The sequence below is a fragment of the Taurulus bubalis genome (genome assembly GCF_910589615.1).
Source record: "Taurulus bubalis genome assembly, chromosome: 10".
Classification (NCBI taxonomy): Eukaryota; Metazoa; Chordata; class Actinopteri; order Perciformes; family Cottidae; genus Taurulus; species Taurulus bubalis.
Window position 1 is genome coordinate 3,988,967 of NC_136598.1, and position 16,890 is coordinate 4,005,856.

At 43.4% G+C, this 16,890-nt stretch overlaps 2 protein-coding genes across 3 annotated transcripts; one reads left to right on the forward strand and one right to left on the reverse strand.

The window, feature by feature from the left end:
* Nucleotides 1-786: 786 nt before the first annotated feature.
* ints4 (integrator complex subunit 4) lies at nt 787-11,989 on the forward strand (the record flags this gene model as incomplete). Its single annotated transcript, XM_079225479.1, has 24 exons — nt 787-840; nt 1,600-1,791; nt 1,981-2,098; nt 2,600-2,706; nt 2,850-2,959; nt 3,334-3,409; nt 3,541-3,591; nt 3,872-3,960; nt 4,208-4,328; nt 4,647-4,718; nt 4,825-4,999; nt 5,114-5,319; nt 5,454-5,596; nt 6,703-6,818; nt 7,488-7,621; nt 7,873-8,027; nt 8,813-8,906; nt 9,018-9,098; nt 9,652-9,782; nt 9,864-9,923; nt 10,063-10,222; nt 10,316-10,459; nt 11,357-11,477; nt 11,767-11,989. The coding sequence occupies 24 exons, from the start codon at nt 787-789 to the stop codon at nt 11,964-11,966; spliced, it is 2,910 nt and encodes a 969-aa protein (XP_079081605.1). The 3' UTR covers nt 11,967-11,989.
* Nucleotides 11,990-12,110: 121 nt separating this feature from the next.
* Nucleotides 12,111-14,847, reverse strand: aamdc (adipogenesis associated, Mth938 domain containing). 2 transcript variants are annotated; one of them, XM_079225480.1, is made up of 4 exons: nt 14,705-14,847; nt 13,586-13,763; nt 13,399-13,494; nt 12,111-12,634 (listed from the first exon to the last, which is right to left on the reverse strand). In XM_079225480.1, the coding sequence occupies exons 2-4, from the start codon at nt 13,715-13,717 to the stop codon at nt 12,494-12,496; spliced, it is 369 nt and encodes a 122-aa protein (XP_079081606.1). In that variant the 5' UTR covers nt 13,718-13,763; nt 14,705-14,847; the 3' UTR covers nt 12,111-12,493. The 2 variants fall into 2 exon arrangements, with proteins under 2 accessions (XP_079081606.1, XP_079081607.1); XM_079225481.1 differs by lacking the exon at nt 14,705-14,847 and having other exon boundaries at nt 13,586-13,941.
* Nucleotides 14,848-16,890: the final 2,043 nt, after the last annotated feature.

Genomic DNA, 16,890 nt, shown 5'->3' on the forward strand with positions numbered 1-16,890 from the left:
CAAATGTAAGAAAAAAACATCTGCCACCGACGTGCCTTTGAGCAAGGCGGCTGCTACGGCAGCCGTGGTTGTTACACTCATCATGACAAGAAAAGTTGTGTGGCAGTATTAAATTAGATTAAATGTATGAACATTTATTTATCAATGTTGAATTGTATTCTCTTAAAATATTTAAATAAATGTTGTCATGTAAGATTACGTTCTTAATCCACCACATTACAAAATAGAATAATTAGTCTAATATGTAGATTGTCGGGAAATCAATCAGCCACTGTTTTTTTTTTGTTGCAAAACCACAAATAAAGCTCTGGTTGCAGCGTCTTCAATATGAGGATTTGATACATAAAACTATATTCAAAATTGACTGCCTGCGATATATAAAGCTGTATTCATTGGGTAGGTTCACATTTTTTTTAAACTATTTATTCTATCTTGAATAAAAAAACAATAACAACATGTCTTTATGTTCTTTGAAAGGGCTATTATTGCTGTAATTGTTCCTAATTACAGCAATACCGGCTCCAAATAAATAAAGCGATTTCAATGTATTGAAAAGGTTATTTTATATCCTGCAATAACGACAAAACATATATGTATATATTTAAATACCTGGATTCATGGTCATGACATCTGGTAAAAAGTCAATTTAGCGATTAAACGGGAACAAGAGTAATTTACCAAACGCCTTTTCCCTTTCTTGCCGTAGCTACGGGAAGTATAAGGGACATATGTATGTCGCTAACTGAATGCCGAATAGAACACTTGGCTAGTCATCTTTCCCTGAACATGGCAGCGCACTTGAAAAAGCGAGTTTATGAGGAATTTTCTAAAGTTGTACAGGTGAGCACGCGACAGCCCTTTTCATTGCCCCTCGCTGTAAACTTATTATAACCCGACGTGAACGTTAAGGTTGCGCTACAGAGCTAGCTAGCCTGTTAGCTCGTGCTAAATGGCTAACTAACGTTAACCCGACCACAACAACAGGCACTCACAGTCACAACGCAACACAGGTCATCTCTGTGATATTTATACACAATAAATACTGCATATAAAATATTATAGTATTAGTTGTTGACCGTCTAATTTAGCGTAGGTAGCTGTAGTAACCACCAATATGAGCTAGCGTCAACAACCTCACAACTGAATGATAACCGGTAGCTAACCTAACTTTCAAGATGTTTAAGAACAGTTACATAACGTTCGTTTATGTGGCTTGTAACGTCAATGGTGCCAGTTACTGGTTTCTTGTGACAAAGCCTGTATTGACAGACTCCTTTCTCACGTAATCCTGTAAAGTGACCACAGTTTGTTCGCTGACGCTGTCGGGTGGAAGATACCAGCGTGGTATTAGTAACGTACTTGTACGTTACTAATACCACGCTGTCATGAGTACTTAACAGCAAGTAAACGTTCTGCTTTCTATAAAGGCAAACGTAAGTCGAACAGAACATAGTGACCATTGGTAGAGAAACATCCCTGTGTCTTGCATATTGTTGAATAAATGAATAGGGCAGCTTGAAGGTGTGTCTGAACAGAGAAGGAGATATTCACACACCCTCTTGAACAAACCAAATTACTTTGTTTTTATGGGGACAGATTCCCCAGGAGGAAGCTCCAGCCAAGAAGCTGCGTCTGTCCAAACCCAGCAAGTCTGCGGCTCTACACGTTGATCTCTGCAAGGCCACCAACCCCACCGATGCCCTCCAGTACCTGCTGCAGTTTGCGCGCAAGCCCGTGGAGGTGGAGAGTGTGGAGGGTGTGATCAGGATCCTGTTGGAGCACTACTACAAGGTAACAAGCTGTGGGGTCTTAACTAGGAACATAATCCATAACCTCTGCAAGGTTGTAATAAACAAGCTCTGCTGCGCTCATGCATAGCATGTGGCTTTAAGTGCCATATGCAATGTGTTCATGTTTACATTCACTTGGTTCAGTCTAACTAAGCGCACACACACATCTAATGCTGATGTCCTCCCCCAGGAGACGGATAACTCAGTGAGGCTGAAGATCGCCTCTCTACTGGGCCTGCTGTCCAAAACGCAGGGCTTCAGCCCTGACTGCATCGTGGATGATGCCATTAACACGCTCAACAATGAGAGTAAGATCCGTTCACACACACAGTCCACAGCGTATTTATACACACACACATTAGAACATGGTTACAGTATTTGTTTGTACTTGGGAAAGAGATCTCCTTGAAATAAACAGATTTTTTTTTCTTTTCTTTTTTCTTCACCGAGCACTGCCTACAAAATGTTTGTAAAGGCATAATAGTAGCGTTATTGCACATCTGCACCGAGCAGTGTTTTCACGGAACAATTTGATGATTTATGAATGTCTGGATGAAGAGATTTGAAACGGTGTGCCTTTTTACATAATTTTAATTAAAGATCATATTTAAAAATGTACCGAGAATATTGCTTTTAATAGAGTTTTGCGTTTCAATGACCTCCCGAGAGGAACAGTAAAAATTGCCACAAGATCTGCAAAATCAAATCACAGCACCTATTTGCACGTTAACATAAAGTGAAACTGTATTAAAATCATTTATCCACAACAAAGTGTCTGTTTGCTCCGTTCTGTCTCTCTCTGTCTGCAGAGTCCCATCAGGTCCTCGCTCAGCTGCTGGACACGCTGCTGGTCATTGGCACACAACTACCTGAGAGCCCTACAGTCAGACAGAGGCTCATAGAGATGGCCTGCAAGGTGACGCGCGCAGACATTTTGTAGACAGTCTCATCATTAGGTGTTCTTTATAGACTTAACAGACTATTGACTGTCTGAACAGATACAATAATATACATACAAATCTCCTCTGTGTATTTCCCCCTCCTCTTTCCTCCTCTCAGCACCTGTCTGATATGTATTTCGGTGTGAGGAACAAGTGTCTGAAGCTCCTCGGATGTCTCGGCACGGTGGACGCTCCGCTGACCAAAGACAACGAGGGACTTGGCACGTCGTTAGGTTTGTGCCGTTGCTCCGTTTATCTCCATTGCTGAACTGTGACGGAGACTTTCCTTACTTAAAGTTCAACGGGCTTCATTCACAAACTGCCTAAAGAGAACAAGTGATTAAGGCTTGTCTTAGAAAATATAGATGTATCTCATATTAATGTCAATCATTAGAAAAAGGCTTAAATATACAACAGCATTTCAACTTCTTAATTAAAGCTAGTTCATTTAAATTTAGACTTAAATCAATTATTATATAATACCTTAAAAAAGTGTCCCGGACCTACAAGCTTACAATGGAACATATGAGTTGATGCGTGATGTGTTGTTATGGTTCTTTTTGTCCTTTCGCACGTTTACTTGGCGCTCCAGGCGGAGTGAGGGACGTCCAGAGTATCATCAGCGACTACTTCGGGGATCAGGACCCCAGAGTTCGCACTGCGGCCCTCAAAGCCATGGTAAGACACCGCCATCACCTGCACTCACCAAAATTCAGGGACCACGCACACCAGCAGTGCGAACACCCAGTCCGCTGTCACGCCCTTGATTATCTCTACGTAACAGCTCCTTCTGTGTGTTTGCTTTCCAGCTGCAGCTGCACGAGAGAGGAATGAAGGTTCATGAGATCATTTATAACCAGGTAACAGCACTGTCGCCTGTATCTGTCGCCTGCATCTTTACTGAATCAATGGAGATCCCATAGTGAACCGACCTTCCTCACGGTGGACATTTTGACTATTGCAAAACAGATTTCTCTGGGGGAGAATAATAATAAAGTAATGATTAACAGACTGTCTGCCCTGAGAACGATGTTTAGGGATTCGGTGTAGCATTCATGATGTTAATCGTCAGCAGCCGTCCCAGCGACAGTGAGTGTGTAACGTGTGTGTGTGTGTGTGTGTGTGTGTGTGTGTGTGTAGGCCTGCAGGTTGCTGACAGATGACTACGAGCAGGTCCGCTCGGCAGCTGTGCAGATGGTGTGGGTGCTCAGCCAGCTGTACCCAGAAAGGTGAGAATGTGACTTCCTGTCAGCACGAGCTGTGGAGTCCGCGCTGCTCTCTGGGTGTGCAACACAACAAGGTTTTATAGCGTTAAGGGACACTTGTTTCTGGCTTTAAAAGTGGAAACCCAGAAAAGACAGTATGTATTTGTAATGTTGATTGCTGATATTTTAATTCATTAATTTACATTTCCACTGACTTAACTTTTTGCAGCCCCGCCTGACCAGTTGTTTACTGTTCCGTCTGTCCAACCAGCATTGTTCCCATCCCGTCGTCCAATGAGGAGATCCGACTTGTCGATGATGTGTTTGGGAAGATCAGTCACATGGTCAGCGACGGATCCTGGATGGTCCGTGTGCAGGCCGCCAAAACTCTGGTGAGCGATCAGCCCGCAGACTGTGTATGAAAATGAATGACGCTTCTTCACTTCCTCCCACTGTACAAGCCAGAGTTATCGAGGTCCCACCCCACCCCAAATTGCTAGTATTATCAAATTGATGCATGTCAAAATATAGGAAAAAAGGACGAGGTTGCAGATTGCAACCAATTAAAACTTCTCCCGTGTGCTAAGCGTGTGGGGGAACAAAGCTGGCCCACGTGGGAACCAAGACATCACTTTCACTGATGAAGCCTGTAATGCTAGGTGACCAATTTATAATAAGTGAAACTTGTTGAATCTTTTCTGGTGTGATAGGGCTCGATACTGCAGGTCAGCCCTCACTTTCTGGAGCAAACGTTGGATAAGAAGCTGATGTCGGATCTCAGGGTGAGTAATGGAAGTTTCCTCACAAGATGTTTTTGTTATTTAAATATTTTTTTTTCACAATATTAACAGCCACACCTCCGCTCTCTTCCCTCGTTCTGTGTTCCAGAGGAAGCGCACGGCCCACGAACGGGCCAAGGAACTCTTCACGTCTGGGGAGTTCTCCTCTGGCAGGAAGTGGGCCGACGACGCCCCCAAGGAGAAACTGGACACAAACACCGTCTACCTCATCGCCTCAGGGGCCTGCGGGGCCTTTGTTCACGGCCTGGAGGACGAGATGTTTGGTACGTGAGACGTGGAGCAGTTCGTCTTAGTCTCTGAGCCTCAGGATGTTACTGATGTTGTATTTCCATGCTTTTCTCCCACTGGTGCTTTCTCCTCCTTTAACATTACTCCAGAGGTCCGTATTGCGGCGGTGGAGGCGCTGTCCCAGCTGGCTCGCTCGTCCCCCAGCTTCGCCGAAAAGTGCCTGGACTTCCTGGTCGACATGTTCAACGACGAGATCGAGGAAGTGAGGCTGCAGTCCATCCACGTGCTGAGAGAAATATCCACCCACATAACCCTCCGAGAGGACCAGCTGGACACTGTGCTGGCTGTGTTGGAGGTAATGGCACATACGCACGCACACGCACACACACACACACACACACAGGTCAAAGAGTTGATCTCTAACCTCTGAAATATGTATTTCCACTCGTTATCCACGCTCACATTGATGACGTCCCTGTCGCTCTCCAGGACTCGTCTCGTGACATCAGAGAAGCCCTCCACGAGTTAATCTGTTACACCAACGTCTCCACTAAAGAGTGCATCCAGCTAGCTCTGCTGGAGCTGCTGAAGAACCTCAACAAGTATCCCACCGACCGCAACTCCGTCTGGAAGTATGTGTGTGTGTGTGTGTGTGTGTGTGTGTGCGTGCGAGTGTGTGTGTGCTGCGAGTTTTGTTCCATTTCTCATTGTATATTTCTAATCGTGTCACCGTATATAAAACAACAAGGCGACGTTTGCATTAGCTACATTTTGTATTGAAGTTTTCAGATGTATCAAATCCCCAAAAGCGATGAACATGTTAAAATGATAAATGATGCTCTTTGGTGTACAGTTAAGGTTGGTGACATGACAGTTTGCGGAACGGCGTTTTTCCATATTCCATAGGAGGAGAGCTTTCGGATGCAGACCACACAAAAGTACAAAGTAAAAGCATTCTGCGCTACAATGCTAAACAGGAAAGAGATCACGGATGTGGCAACAAAGATCGTCTATTCGAGCGAGAGCTCTTCAAAGACGGCTGTTCTACACACTATATATAGAGCCCTGTCCGGAGAAAACGGAGTTTCTCCATGTTGTTAAACATGCAGAATACAACCAACTAAATGACGATCAGTGGCTGATAGACTTGGCATTTTTAACCGATCTGTTGAATGAGCTTAATTTAGAGCTGCAAGGGAAAGACAAAATCGTGGTTGATATGATCAGCTCAGTTAATGCTTGCACTTTAATTGTCGGGTAGGATGGACAATTTGTTTTACTTTTGGACTTTGAATGTCATTTGCAGCCCAGTTATTCTTTAATTATTTTGCACTTTCAGAGGCTTGATTGCTATTTTGAGTTACTTTTAAAACTTTATTTGTACTTTTTCTTTACTTTTAAAGCATATTTGCATTACTATTTAATTTATTTGTTATGATGATGTTCTGATGTTCAGATCTTGTTACTCAAATACATTTGAAGTTCAAATTCCAACAGTTTGAGTCATTATTTTAATTTGCTATGAGAAAGTCGATAGATTAGTCGACTAATCGAAAAAATAATCGATAGATTAGTCGATTATGAAAATAATCGTTCGTTGCAGCCCTAATGTTCAACCTCGTTGACAAACGAATAACAGAGCCCTGAATATGATTCTTTTTTTTTTTTTGTGGAAGCTGTCCATTGATGACACTGAAAACTGATGTGTTTTTAATTTCATTTTCTTGTTTCCCTCCAGGTGTCTGAAGTTCCTGGGTTCCCGTCACCCAACGCTCGTGTTGCCGCTGGTTCCTGAGCTGCTCAGCACGCACCCATACTTTGACACACCAGAGCCCGACATGGACGATCCAGCCTGTATCCTTCAGAGCAGAGCCCTTTTGCTCAATTAGAAACAAAGCATGTTTGCTTACCAGAATTAAAATAAATATATACATTAATGTGCTGTCAGGGCCTGTTGTAAGTAGTCTATGAAATAGGGAGGAAACCCCTCGTTAACTTCCTTTGATGGACTTGATTATTCTGCTCAAATCCATCAACAACAAAATAAAGCAGCCATTTTAAAATCTTACATTTAAATTACATTCGAGTAAAAGGTTTTAGTGCAACAGAATTAAATTGAATCCATGACTAGATCAAAAACTAAACTAAACCTTTCTAAATTATAAACTAGCTTTACAAATGAGTCTGTGTTGGTGCAACGCAGCCTGAGTGTCGTATTGAGACAAAGCTTGTTGGCACCGGTGGAAAAGAGGATTCAAGAATAGTCTCACGTGTAGAAGACGAGACAAACTTTAAACCCTAAATGTGAGACAGGTGATCTTCAGATTTATCATCCACAGAATGATGAACTGATGAACTGTCATTGTATAGACATGTGACTTTTGTCAGTTGTGATTCAACAAAAACTGCCAGGATATCTCAATATGCAGAAAGCAAATGAGACAAAACATAAACATACAAGTTAGCGCTCACCTGCGGACCTGAACTGTGTTGTTCTTTCTCGACTCTGGCGGTTGATCTCAGATATCGCGGTGCTGGTGTTGGTGTTCAACGCTGCCAAGTCGTGTCCCACCATGCCGGCGCTGTTCTCCGACCACACCTTCAGACACTACGCCTACCTGAGGGACAGTCTGTCTCACCTCGTACCGCCACTCAGAGTGAGGAGTGAAACACTGCGGTTCTCAGAATCGTAACCTTTTTTTGCTTGAAAATTACAAACAATTTGTTGATTTATCAAACTAGTTGCTGATGAGACGATCAACGGAAAAATAATCAGCAACTACTTTGATAATCGATCAATTGTTTTGACAATGCAAGAAAATGTGAATCGTTCCACACACACACACACTCTCTTTTGGAGAAACCTACACAGACAACATTCTCTCCTGTAACTTGTCCTGTCTTTTAGTTGCCAGGCAACGGTCTGGACTTGGTGGACTCGCGTTGTAGTTCTGGTTCTGTGGAATCTGCTCATCTCTTCCTCCAACAGAGTCTGAACCGGGTCAGCACCATCCAGAACCTGGAAGCACCCGGAGCCCAGGACCTGCTGAACTTCACGATTCGGTAAACACTCTCTCACACACACGCGCACATGCACACTCGCTCACTCACTTTTTTTTTCTGAATAGTAATTGTCATTTAAAAAAATAAATAAAAGTAGCATCCTTAGACTTGTCTCAGGTTATAGAGGATTATTGAGGATTGGACTTCAGAAAGACTTTCTGAGGTCCGGGCTATCATTGTTCATGTTTTTGTAGAAGTGAAATATTGCTAATATTAATATACTTCAAAGGGCTGTACAGAACTTCATTCATAAGATTGACATTACAAATCTAAATTAACATTTCAATGCTTGCTGCACAACTTGTTTTTTTACATGTCTGTTCATGGTGTGGTTTTTGTAAAGATCCGGCTGCACTAATATTATTATTATTATTATTATTATTATTATTATTATTATTATTAAACTCCAGAGAGTTGGCTTTTTACTTTTCCACCCAGAGAGATGTTGATTTCAGGAAAAAAAAAACACTCATTCAATCTGATGAATCACTTTATTGAAATTTAAGATTTTGTTCAGGGATTTTCTTTTTGTAGGAAGAGTATGTCATAAAATGTAACGAACATTTAAAACTTCACTCAAAACCCCCAATAGAAGCTTCAAATATGAAATAACGACATTGTATTTGTTGAATATTCTGTGTGCAAAAACCTGAAGTTAAACCGTCCAGCCCTCAGACAAAGTTTGGCGTAGTTTTTATGATCTGAAAACCATGTTCATCTGGTCAAGTGGTGATTGTATTTGGTGACTATGGAAGAAGAATGTTAATCTGTCTTCTGTCTGTCAGAGACCTGAGGCGGCTGGGGGAGCTACAGACGGAGCTCGCTGGAGCCGCTGATTTCTGTGCTACATACCTGCGCTGCCAGCTGCTGCTCATGAAGGTGTGTGTGTGCGCGTTTGTATTATGCTTTGACTAATATTCCTTTGAGGGCCCTGATGTTTAAGGACACAGATTGGTGGTGTCAAACCTTAGTGTCGCCTCGTTTCCTCAGGCTCTGCAGGAGAAGCTGTGGAACATGGCTGTACCTCTCTGCCTCAAACAAAACGTCACGGCCACAGCGGCAGCTCAACAGGTACACACACACACACACACACACACACACACACACACACACACACACTTTAGTCCACCAAACCCCTCACAGTTTGGCACATTTGTGTACCGTGGATTAATTACACAGGCTAACCATCATAGCCTATATTCAGTAAAAAAACAGCAACATATAAGCACATACATGCCTACTAGTTTTCAATCCCTGATTGTGTTTAAATCAGAGACATTGGCAGCACCGCTGACGGCTAATATGCAGAGGTTGAATTCAGTTGCGTTCAGGCTCTGTTCAGGAAAATTGAGTATGCTGCTCTGACAAAACAAAACCACAAACTCAATGGCTATCTGACATATTGGATCATCGATGACCAGAAATTGTTATCATCGGGGACATCTCTAAAAGGTAGTTTTTTTTCTGCTAATCTGTGACTCAAGCGTTATGACCTGTTGCTGTGTGTGTGTGTGTGTGTGTGTGTGTGTGTGTGTGTGTGTGTGTGTGTGTGTGTGTGTGTGTGTGTGTGTGTGTGTGTGTGTGTGTGTGTGTGTGTGTGTGTGTGTGTTGGTTGTGTTTGTAGATTTTGGAGGAAACCTACAAGCTGGAGTTTCTGTACAGCGGCTTGGAGCGCAGACAGGTGGCCACCATACATCACGTTCGCCTCCAGGCCAAAGCTTTGCAGCTCGTCCTCAGTGCTCGCACCAGGCAAGGGTCAGTACACACACACACACACATTCACTATATACATTTAATTTGGGCCACACCTGCATGCAGATGTTTCTTATATCTTAGGTTGGATCCACTCATCAGCAGCTGTGAGAAGTTTCTGCAGGATATTGAGTCGTTTCAGAGGTGAGATCTGATAACGTCCATCTTTCTGTCCAGATGTTTGAGCTTTAATTTGCCCCGATATTACAACAAGATATGATATGTTGATATGCTTCAATGCTCTCCTCGCACCATTTTCTTCCATATTTTCTGCAACCCTCAGGCTGTTTCTGGCCGAGCTGCCCCACCTGCAGGACAGCTTTGTGGACAAGCTCTTGGAGCTGATGCCCCGGCTGTCGTCCTGTAAACCGGTGGAGACGGTGAAGATCCTCCAGACGACTCTGAGGCAGAGCGGCCTGCTGCAGCTCCGGCTGCCTGAACAGGTATGATGAATCGGTTAGTATATGTTTGATGTGCCGTTTGATAAATAGAGGACTTTCTTTGTTTTTCCTTGACGTTTCCTTGCCGGTCGACAGATCCATCGGGCGACAGCCACCATCATAGAGCCGACGGGGGAGTCGGACAACCCGCTGAAGTTCACCACCGGCCTGGTGGTGGCGCTGGACATTGATGCAACGCTGGAGCACGTCCAGGACCCCCAGAACACCGTGAAAGTACAGGTCAGTTTGGTGCACAACTAAAGTACTGCGCTCAGCTTCTCACTGGACCTTTTGGGGTTTGGGTCCGCTTCAGAGTTGCGACGTTCAACAGTCCTTTGTAGACAGATTCAGGTTCAGATTAGGTTATGAATTAAATTAATAAACATCGTGGGGGGGAGTTTCTTTTAAATCAATTCTAGAAATCTATTTTTTAAGAGCAGAGTCCTCGCCTTTGAAATTAAAAATACTAGTTCTAAATAAAATCTAGAGACCTCCAGCCGCGATGCCAAATATCTGCCTTCGTTTTGATCTCAACTACTCACCTGTAAAGTCTCATGACGGCACGAATGAGATGCTATCGCTGTGATGAAAATGTGTCCACAGACAGAAATATAAACATTCAAAACTCCTGTGTACAGAAGGTGTCTCTAGAACCACATTTTTCCACGATGACTCGCATGCAGACTGGAGAGGTGAAAACACCGGCGTCGCTGGCAACTGTGGTAGAACGTGTTATTCTGAGATTTAACGTGGACAAAGGATAAAACCTACTTCCACACACACAGTCTTCATTTGAACCGTTTTGGTCATTCAGCCTGCAAAACTGGGAGCTTGTTCCTTTTTGATGTTTACTTTAAGTGTTTGATTCCATTAACTTCCTTCCCTGTTTAACTTCCCAAAACCATGTTTGTGGTTCTGCTCACTGTTGCTTCAGCCCCGGAGATGATGATGATGATGATGAAGGACGTAAAAGCTGGTTTTAGTTAAAGCTGTCTGTGGAAAACCTCAAACTGTAGCTCAGGAGTGTTGATGATGAGACTGCCCTCTACTCTACCACCGCACGGCCTCTCTTAAACACCGTAGCTGCCCACTCGTTCGCTCTGAATCACCTTCTTTCTGTGCATCGTGTCCCTGCAGGTTCTGTATCCAGACGGCCAGAGTCACATGATCCATCCTAAACCTGGAGACTTCAGAAAACCTGGACCCGACAGGCACAGACTCATCACACAGGTTTACCTCTCACACACCGCGTGGACAGGTGTGTCTCACACACACACACACACACACACACACACACACACACACACACACACACACACACACACACACACACACACACACACACACACACACACACACAAACTTAAGAGTTACATCGACACATAGCATCTGATCCATCTCCAGTTCGGCATTCAAAACAAAGAAGCAATACAGTGGTCAAAAACAATCTTTCCAACGAATTCTCTCCAATCACACACCTGTTTCATCAGTGCATCGACTTTGCCTTTTGGTTTCTTTCATTGACGGTCTTCCTCCCTCTCTCTCAGAGCCGTCTCAGATCGAGGTGCGCCTCCTGCTGGCCTACAGCTCCTCCTCAACCTCCCTCTCCTCCCCTTCGCCGGCCTCCAAGCTGGGATGGAGCGACAACATCGACAGCCTCCCACCGCCAGAGGCCTCCGTGGAGGGAACCATTCTGTTCAGCAAGCCCGTTAAAGTCTACATCATGCCCAAACCCGCCCGCCGCTGACCAAAACGCGGTAACCAAGGACACACAGATGAGGCTCTGACTCGCTCTCGCATGCGACAGTTTCTTGGCCACGCGTGAGAATAATTTATGCTTAAGTAGTAGGAGGCACGAGAGATAAAGACAAACCCATGTGATGGAGATGACTCATTTTCAAATTTTATTTTGTGCAGCAAACAAGCAGAAATACATTAACTGAACTCTACAGAAGTGGTCGTTGTGCTTTAACATTCCACAAAATTGGAGTTGCATTGCATCTTCAATTTGATCCAGAAGAAGCATTTTTATTTTATAATAAAATAAGATAATCCTTTATTAGTCCGGCAGTGTGGAAATTTACGGGATTACAGCAGAATATCATATCGTCCAATAAGTGAACTGGACATGAGGGTGTTTCCATCTGAACTCTAAATCAGTGGTCTGTAGTCGCGTTGAGAAGTTGAGAGCTAGAAGAGATAGCCAGCTGCATCTGTCCTCCGTCCCGCGTAAGGCCGCCTCGGTTGGTGCAGCCAGGCAAAAGGGTGACATCATCAACAGGTGGAGTGGAAGACCCCTCCCACCTTGGCGCCCTGGCCAGCCAATTTGTTGTATTCGTCCACGGCCTTCTCCGTCTGCAGGACTCTGACGTCGACGCCTTTCTGCGTCACAAAGTCCAGCGTGGCGGAGGGAACCTGAGGGAGGAGACGACCGCACACAAATTCATGGCGCGTCTCCCCACAGAGTTTCACAGAACACACACGCTCCTGTTTCAATCTAGCCGTCTCCACGGCTCGCAGTTTACTTGAGCTATACGCATGGAAACGCAACCTGGAGTTTTTTTGGGGGACTCTGAGTGCTGCCAAACCTAAACTCCATACTGAGCCTCAGTGATGGAAAGTAACTGAGCACTTTTACCCAAGTACGGTACCGAAGTAACGATGTACTTTACTTGAGTATTTCTACTCCACATAATCTCAGTTAAGTATTGCCTTTTTTTACTTCAATACATTAATTTGATCATTTTAGTTACTTTGAAGATCCAGATTATTAATACAAAATTATAAAACAAATAAATGATGACGCATTACTAGTATATAAAGTAGTTCAGATAAGCACCTCAAAGATAAAATGTTTAAGACTTAATAAGAAATAATCTCCACCGTTACCAGTTTCAACAGTAAAGTGATGGCACAATAATGCATCATTAATTATATTCCAATAAAGTAACACAATGATATTCCACAATGAGACAATCTGCATAATGACTGCTTTTTATTTTGGTGGTTTTAAGTAGATTTTGTATTCTGTACTTTACTGAAGTAAAGACTTGAATCCATCACATGTAACCGAGTATTTCTACAGTGCAGTAATGGTACTTTTACGTAGTGAGATGAGAACTTGCTCCCCCACAGCTGTGCCTCTGAATAAATTGGCCTTTTCTGTGGGTCTGTTTTACCTGCAGAGCTTCATTCATGCCTCTGCCGATGACCAGCAAGTCTATTCCCTTCTTCAGCACTTCCTCCAGGTCGGCGGGTTGGACTCCTGGGGAATGCTGGGGGCGGGGCGGGGGAAAGGTGTGAGTGAACTGTTTGTCACCGTCAACATGTGTATTTTGTGGGCGTTCAGGCTCCGGTTCCACTCACGTTGGTCCCCGTCTCCCTCCAGTCCCAGGCCCGGCTGCCTCCGGGCCAGACCTTACAGTCCTTGTAGCTGGAGGAGCATCCCTTCACCTTCATGTGGCCCCAGGAGAGAGAGGCGATCTCTGGAGAAGACATGTCATGTGAGGCCGCCGACTGGACGACCCGGTGGCAGGCGATGGCTCTGTGTACACGGCAATGAATACGGTTAAAGGGTTCCAACAGAGCTTTGAAAACGCCTTTAAAAAGCTCATGGTGCCATAAATCTTAATGGTTCATTTCATATTTTGCAGTCTGAGATGGGTCTATTAAATGACTGCATTTATATATCCTAAGGGCTTTGCAGTTTTATTATATCTGATGTTTCTGGAGTCACATTACTGCTGCATTAATGTGTATGTTACATTTTACTGCTGTAGATGTTTTAACTCCTTTATGTCCTGTGACAATAGTATATTTTCATTGGACAGGAAGGGGGTGAAAAACTGAAGTAACTAAAGCTGTCAGACAAATGTACCGGAGTAAAAACATACAATATTTACCTATAAACGTATAAATCTACAGAAAAAGGGAATACTATAATGTGTACTTGAGGTAATGCACCACTGATCAATATATAAAGGAGCCCTTATAGTTGTGTTTACATGTGTTCTTTAGTATTTAATTGTTTGGCCACTGCATAAGTACTTTATAGGAGTACTGTTGTAATTTAATGTCAAGTATTGTTTGTGTCATTTCCGGTTACTCTGATAGATGAATGACTTGTACATTAGCCTCTGACATCCTTTGTGAAAAAATATATACAAGTCAAAATGTTATACAAGTCAAATGTTATTTATTTAAATATATACAAGTCAAATGTTATTATGTCAGGTCTGGCCGAGCTGAGGTGAACATTAGTCAGCTGCAAAAAGCCAAACTGATCCACCACCAGTTCTGCCTCGCAGCAGGAGCTATTTTTGTGCTGGCCACTTCCTATAAACTCATTACCCACCAAACCAAGGAGCAACTGAGTCACAGAATGCTGTTGAATTAATAAACCGAAGCCGAATAAAAACAATTGCAAGTGCAGCTTGTCAGTAGTTCCCGACGCTATACAGGGAAGTCATGAAGCAATGTTCCTACCTTTCTGACGTCAACAAACTGGACACGCCCCCCGGAAATTATTCTTCCTCCCGTAATTAAAGGGATGCCCACGTTCAGTGTATTCATAAGTCAACAGCTCTTTTGTCTCATCACAGACATAAGAAAACATAAGGCTCGTTCGAGATGAGCCAGTTCTGCGCAGAATCGATCGGCGCGCAATGCATGCCGGTTAGATTTGTGTCCGAGTTGCGCCCGACTTGCTCTGACGTCATGCACACGTGATCAACGATACTCTCACGAGACCAAGCCGCCTGTCGATTTCAGAAGGCAGAAAATGAGTGTGTAGCTGCATCCTTTGTTCTTTTGATGTCTGCCTGTGAAATACATTACTAGTAGTTTTGATGTGTGTTGTATAAATACGATTTTGTATTAACAACCACACAATAAATGTTTTTAGATCAAACATGAGACTAATAGTCAATAATCCATCGTTAAGTATTACAACTACACATAAAATAAGAATTGTCTACAACACGTGGTGTTTGCTGTCAGATCTAAGAGCCAATCAGCTCTCTGATGTGGCGACAGCCAGGCGTTTCCCATCATGCACTGGGCCACGCAGTCGTTGGAAAGCAACTGCGGCAGCTATTGACTATTCGTCTCATGTTTAATCTGAAAACATATCTTGTGTGGTTGTTAATACAAAATCGTATTTATATAACACATATCTAAATGAGTAGTAATGTATTTCACAGGCAGACATAAAAAGAACAAAGGATGCAGCTACACATACATTTCTACAAATATATATATATATTTACAAACACATAAATAAATCCGTATCATGTTCTGTCCAAATTGAACTCAGAGCTGTTGCGTAACATCCCATGCTCTGATGGGGAAAGTGTAGAAGTTGGGAACCGAAAGATGGAAGTAATGCAACAAAAAGGACGCAAGCTGCCGTTAAACCACAGAAGAAGAAGACGAGCATCTCGTGCGGAAGTACCCGACTGGCTCGCAGGAGGCAGTAGAGAGCTAATTTGCATAACAAGACAGCTGTTCGCGGCGCTGACCGTGAGCACGAGTCACACCCGGCGTCTCGGAGGCATGTTTCTATCCGTCTAAAAGTGTGCTTGGAAACCAGAATGGCCTTCGGTAAGTTAAAATACAAAGGCACATATATTTTCTCATGCCAGACGCGTCTTGTGCCAGAAGTGTCAATCGAGTTTTTGTGTGTTTTATTTTATGGTGTTTAATGGCGTCCCGGCCCTGATTTTAGCTCCACCTTCAGGTGTGTGGCTCTGGGTAGCTTTTCACCACAGGTGATGTAAAAATTAAAGCGTGTGAAAATTGGGGATTACTGATAGTTCGTTTTATCGACGGGGCAAATTCATAATGTGTTTGGGCTCCGTTACATTTCTTTAGGTAGGCTAGCTAACGCTAAATGAAGCCGTTCCCTGCTAGCTAGCTAGAGCTAGCTAGGTTCACCGTGAGTTTAGAGGTCAGCATTTAACTTAGGGGTCGGATGAATCTTAACCAAGCATGTATACAGAGAACCGGAACTATGTAGGGCCACTTTAAAATGCAGATACGTTGCATTAAATTGATTTAATACACGTGTTTATCTTATTTATCCGTCCTCTCCATGCATCGACCTGGTATTGCAGCAGGAGCGGTGCGCCCCTCTAGCGGTTCAATCTGAATGGATATCACGTGTTTCAGCGTGCAGGGCTCTGTTAAATACATACAGAAGGTGGACATGGACGGAATGTGCCCTATGCTTAAAGTAAAACGTATGTGCAAAGTGTAGACATGTTAAATGCACGTCATTGCACTGAGCTAGTTTAAAAAAATGTCTGAATATTAGGCTGGCTCATTCCCCAAAAGTGAATGAGCCATGTCTGCTTTCTGCTGACATGTCAAAAGAGCAAATACTTCTGTTTAATTCATATATATATTGTGTCTTTGTACTTTAACCCTAGAACACTAACGTCGGGTGATTTTTTTTTTCACCCAAGCGATTGTGGTTAGTTTTTTCATTGTGTTGCTTTTGTCTTAGTTGTGTGGGTCCTTGTGTAGCTTGACGTTAGTGAAGGTGGGCGTGTCTTCCTGCTCGGATCACCTTTTTTTTTTTTTCTACAGGCACGTGTTAGGGTACAAAAATTCCGTATGGGTTTTACCATTGAGGGCAGAGTTTTCCTTCACAGAACAAGACTCATGTCCCA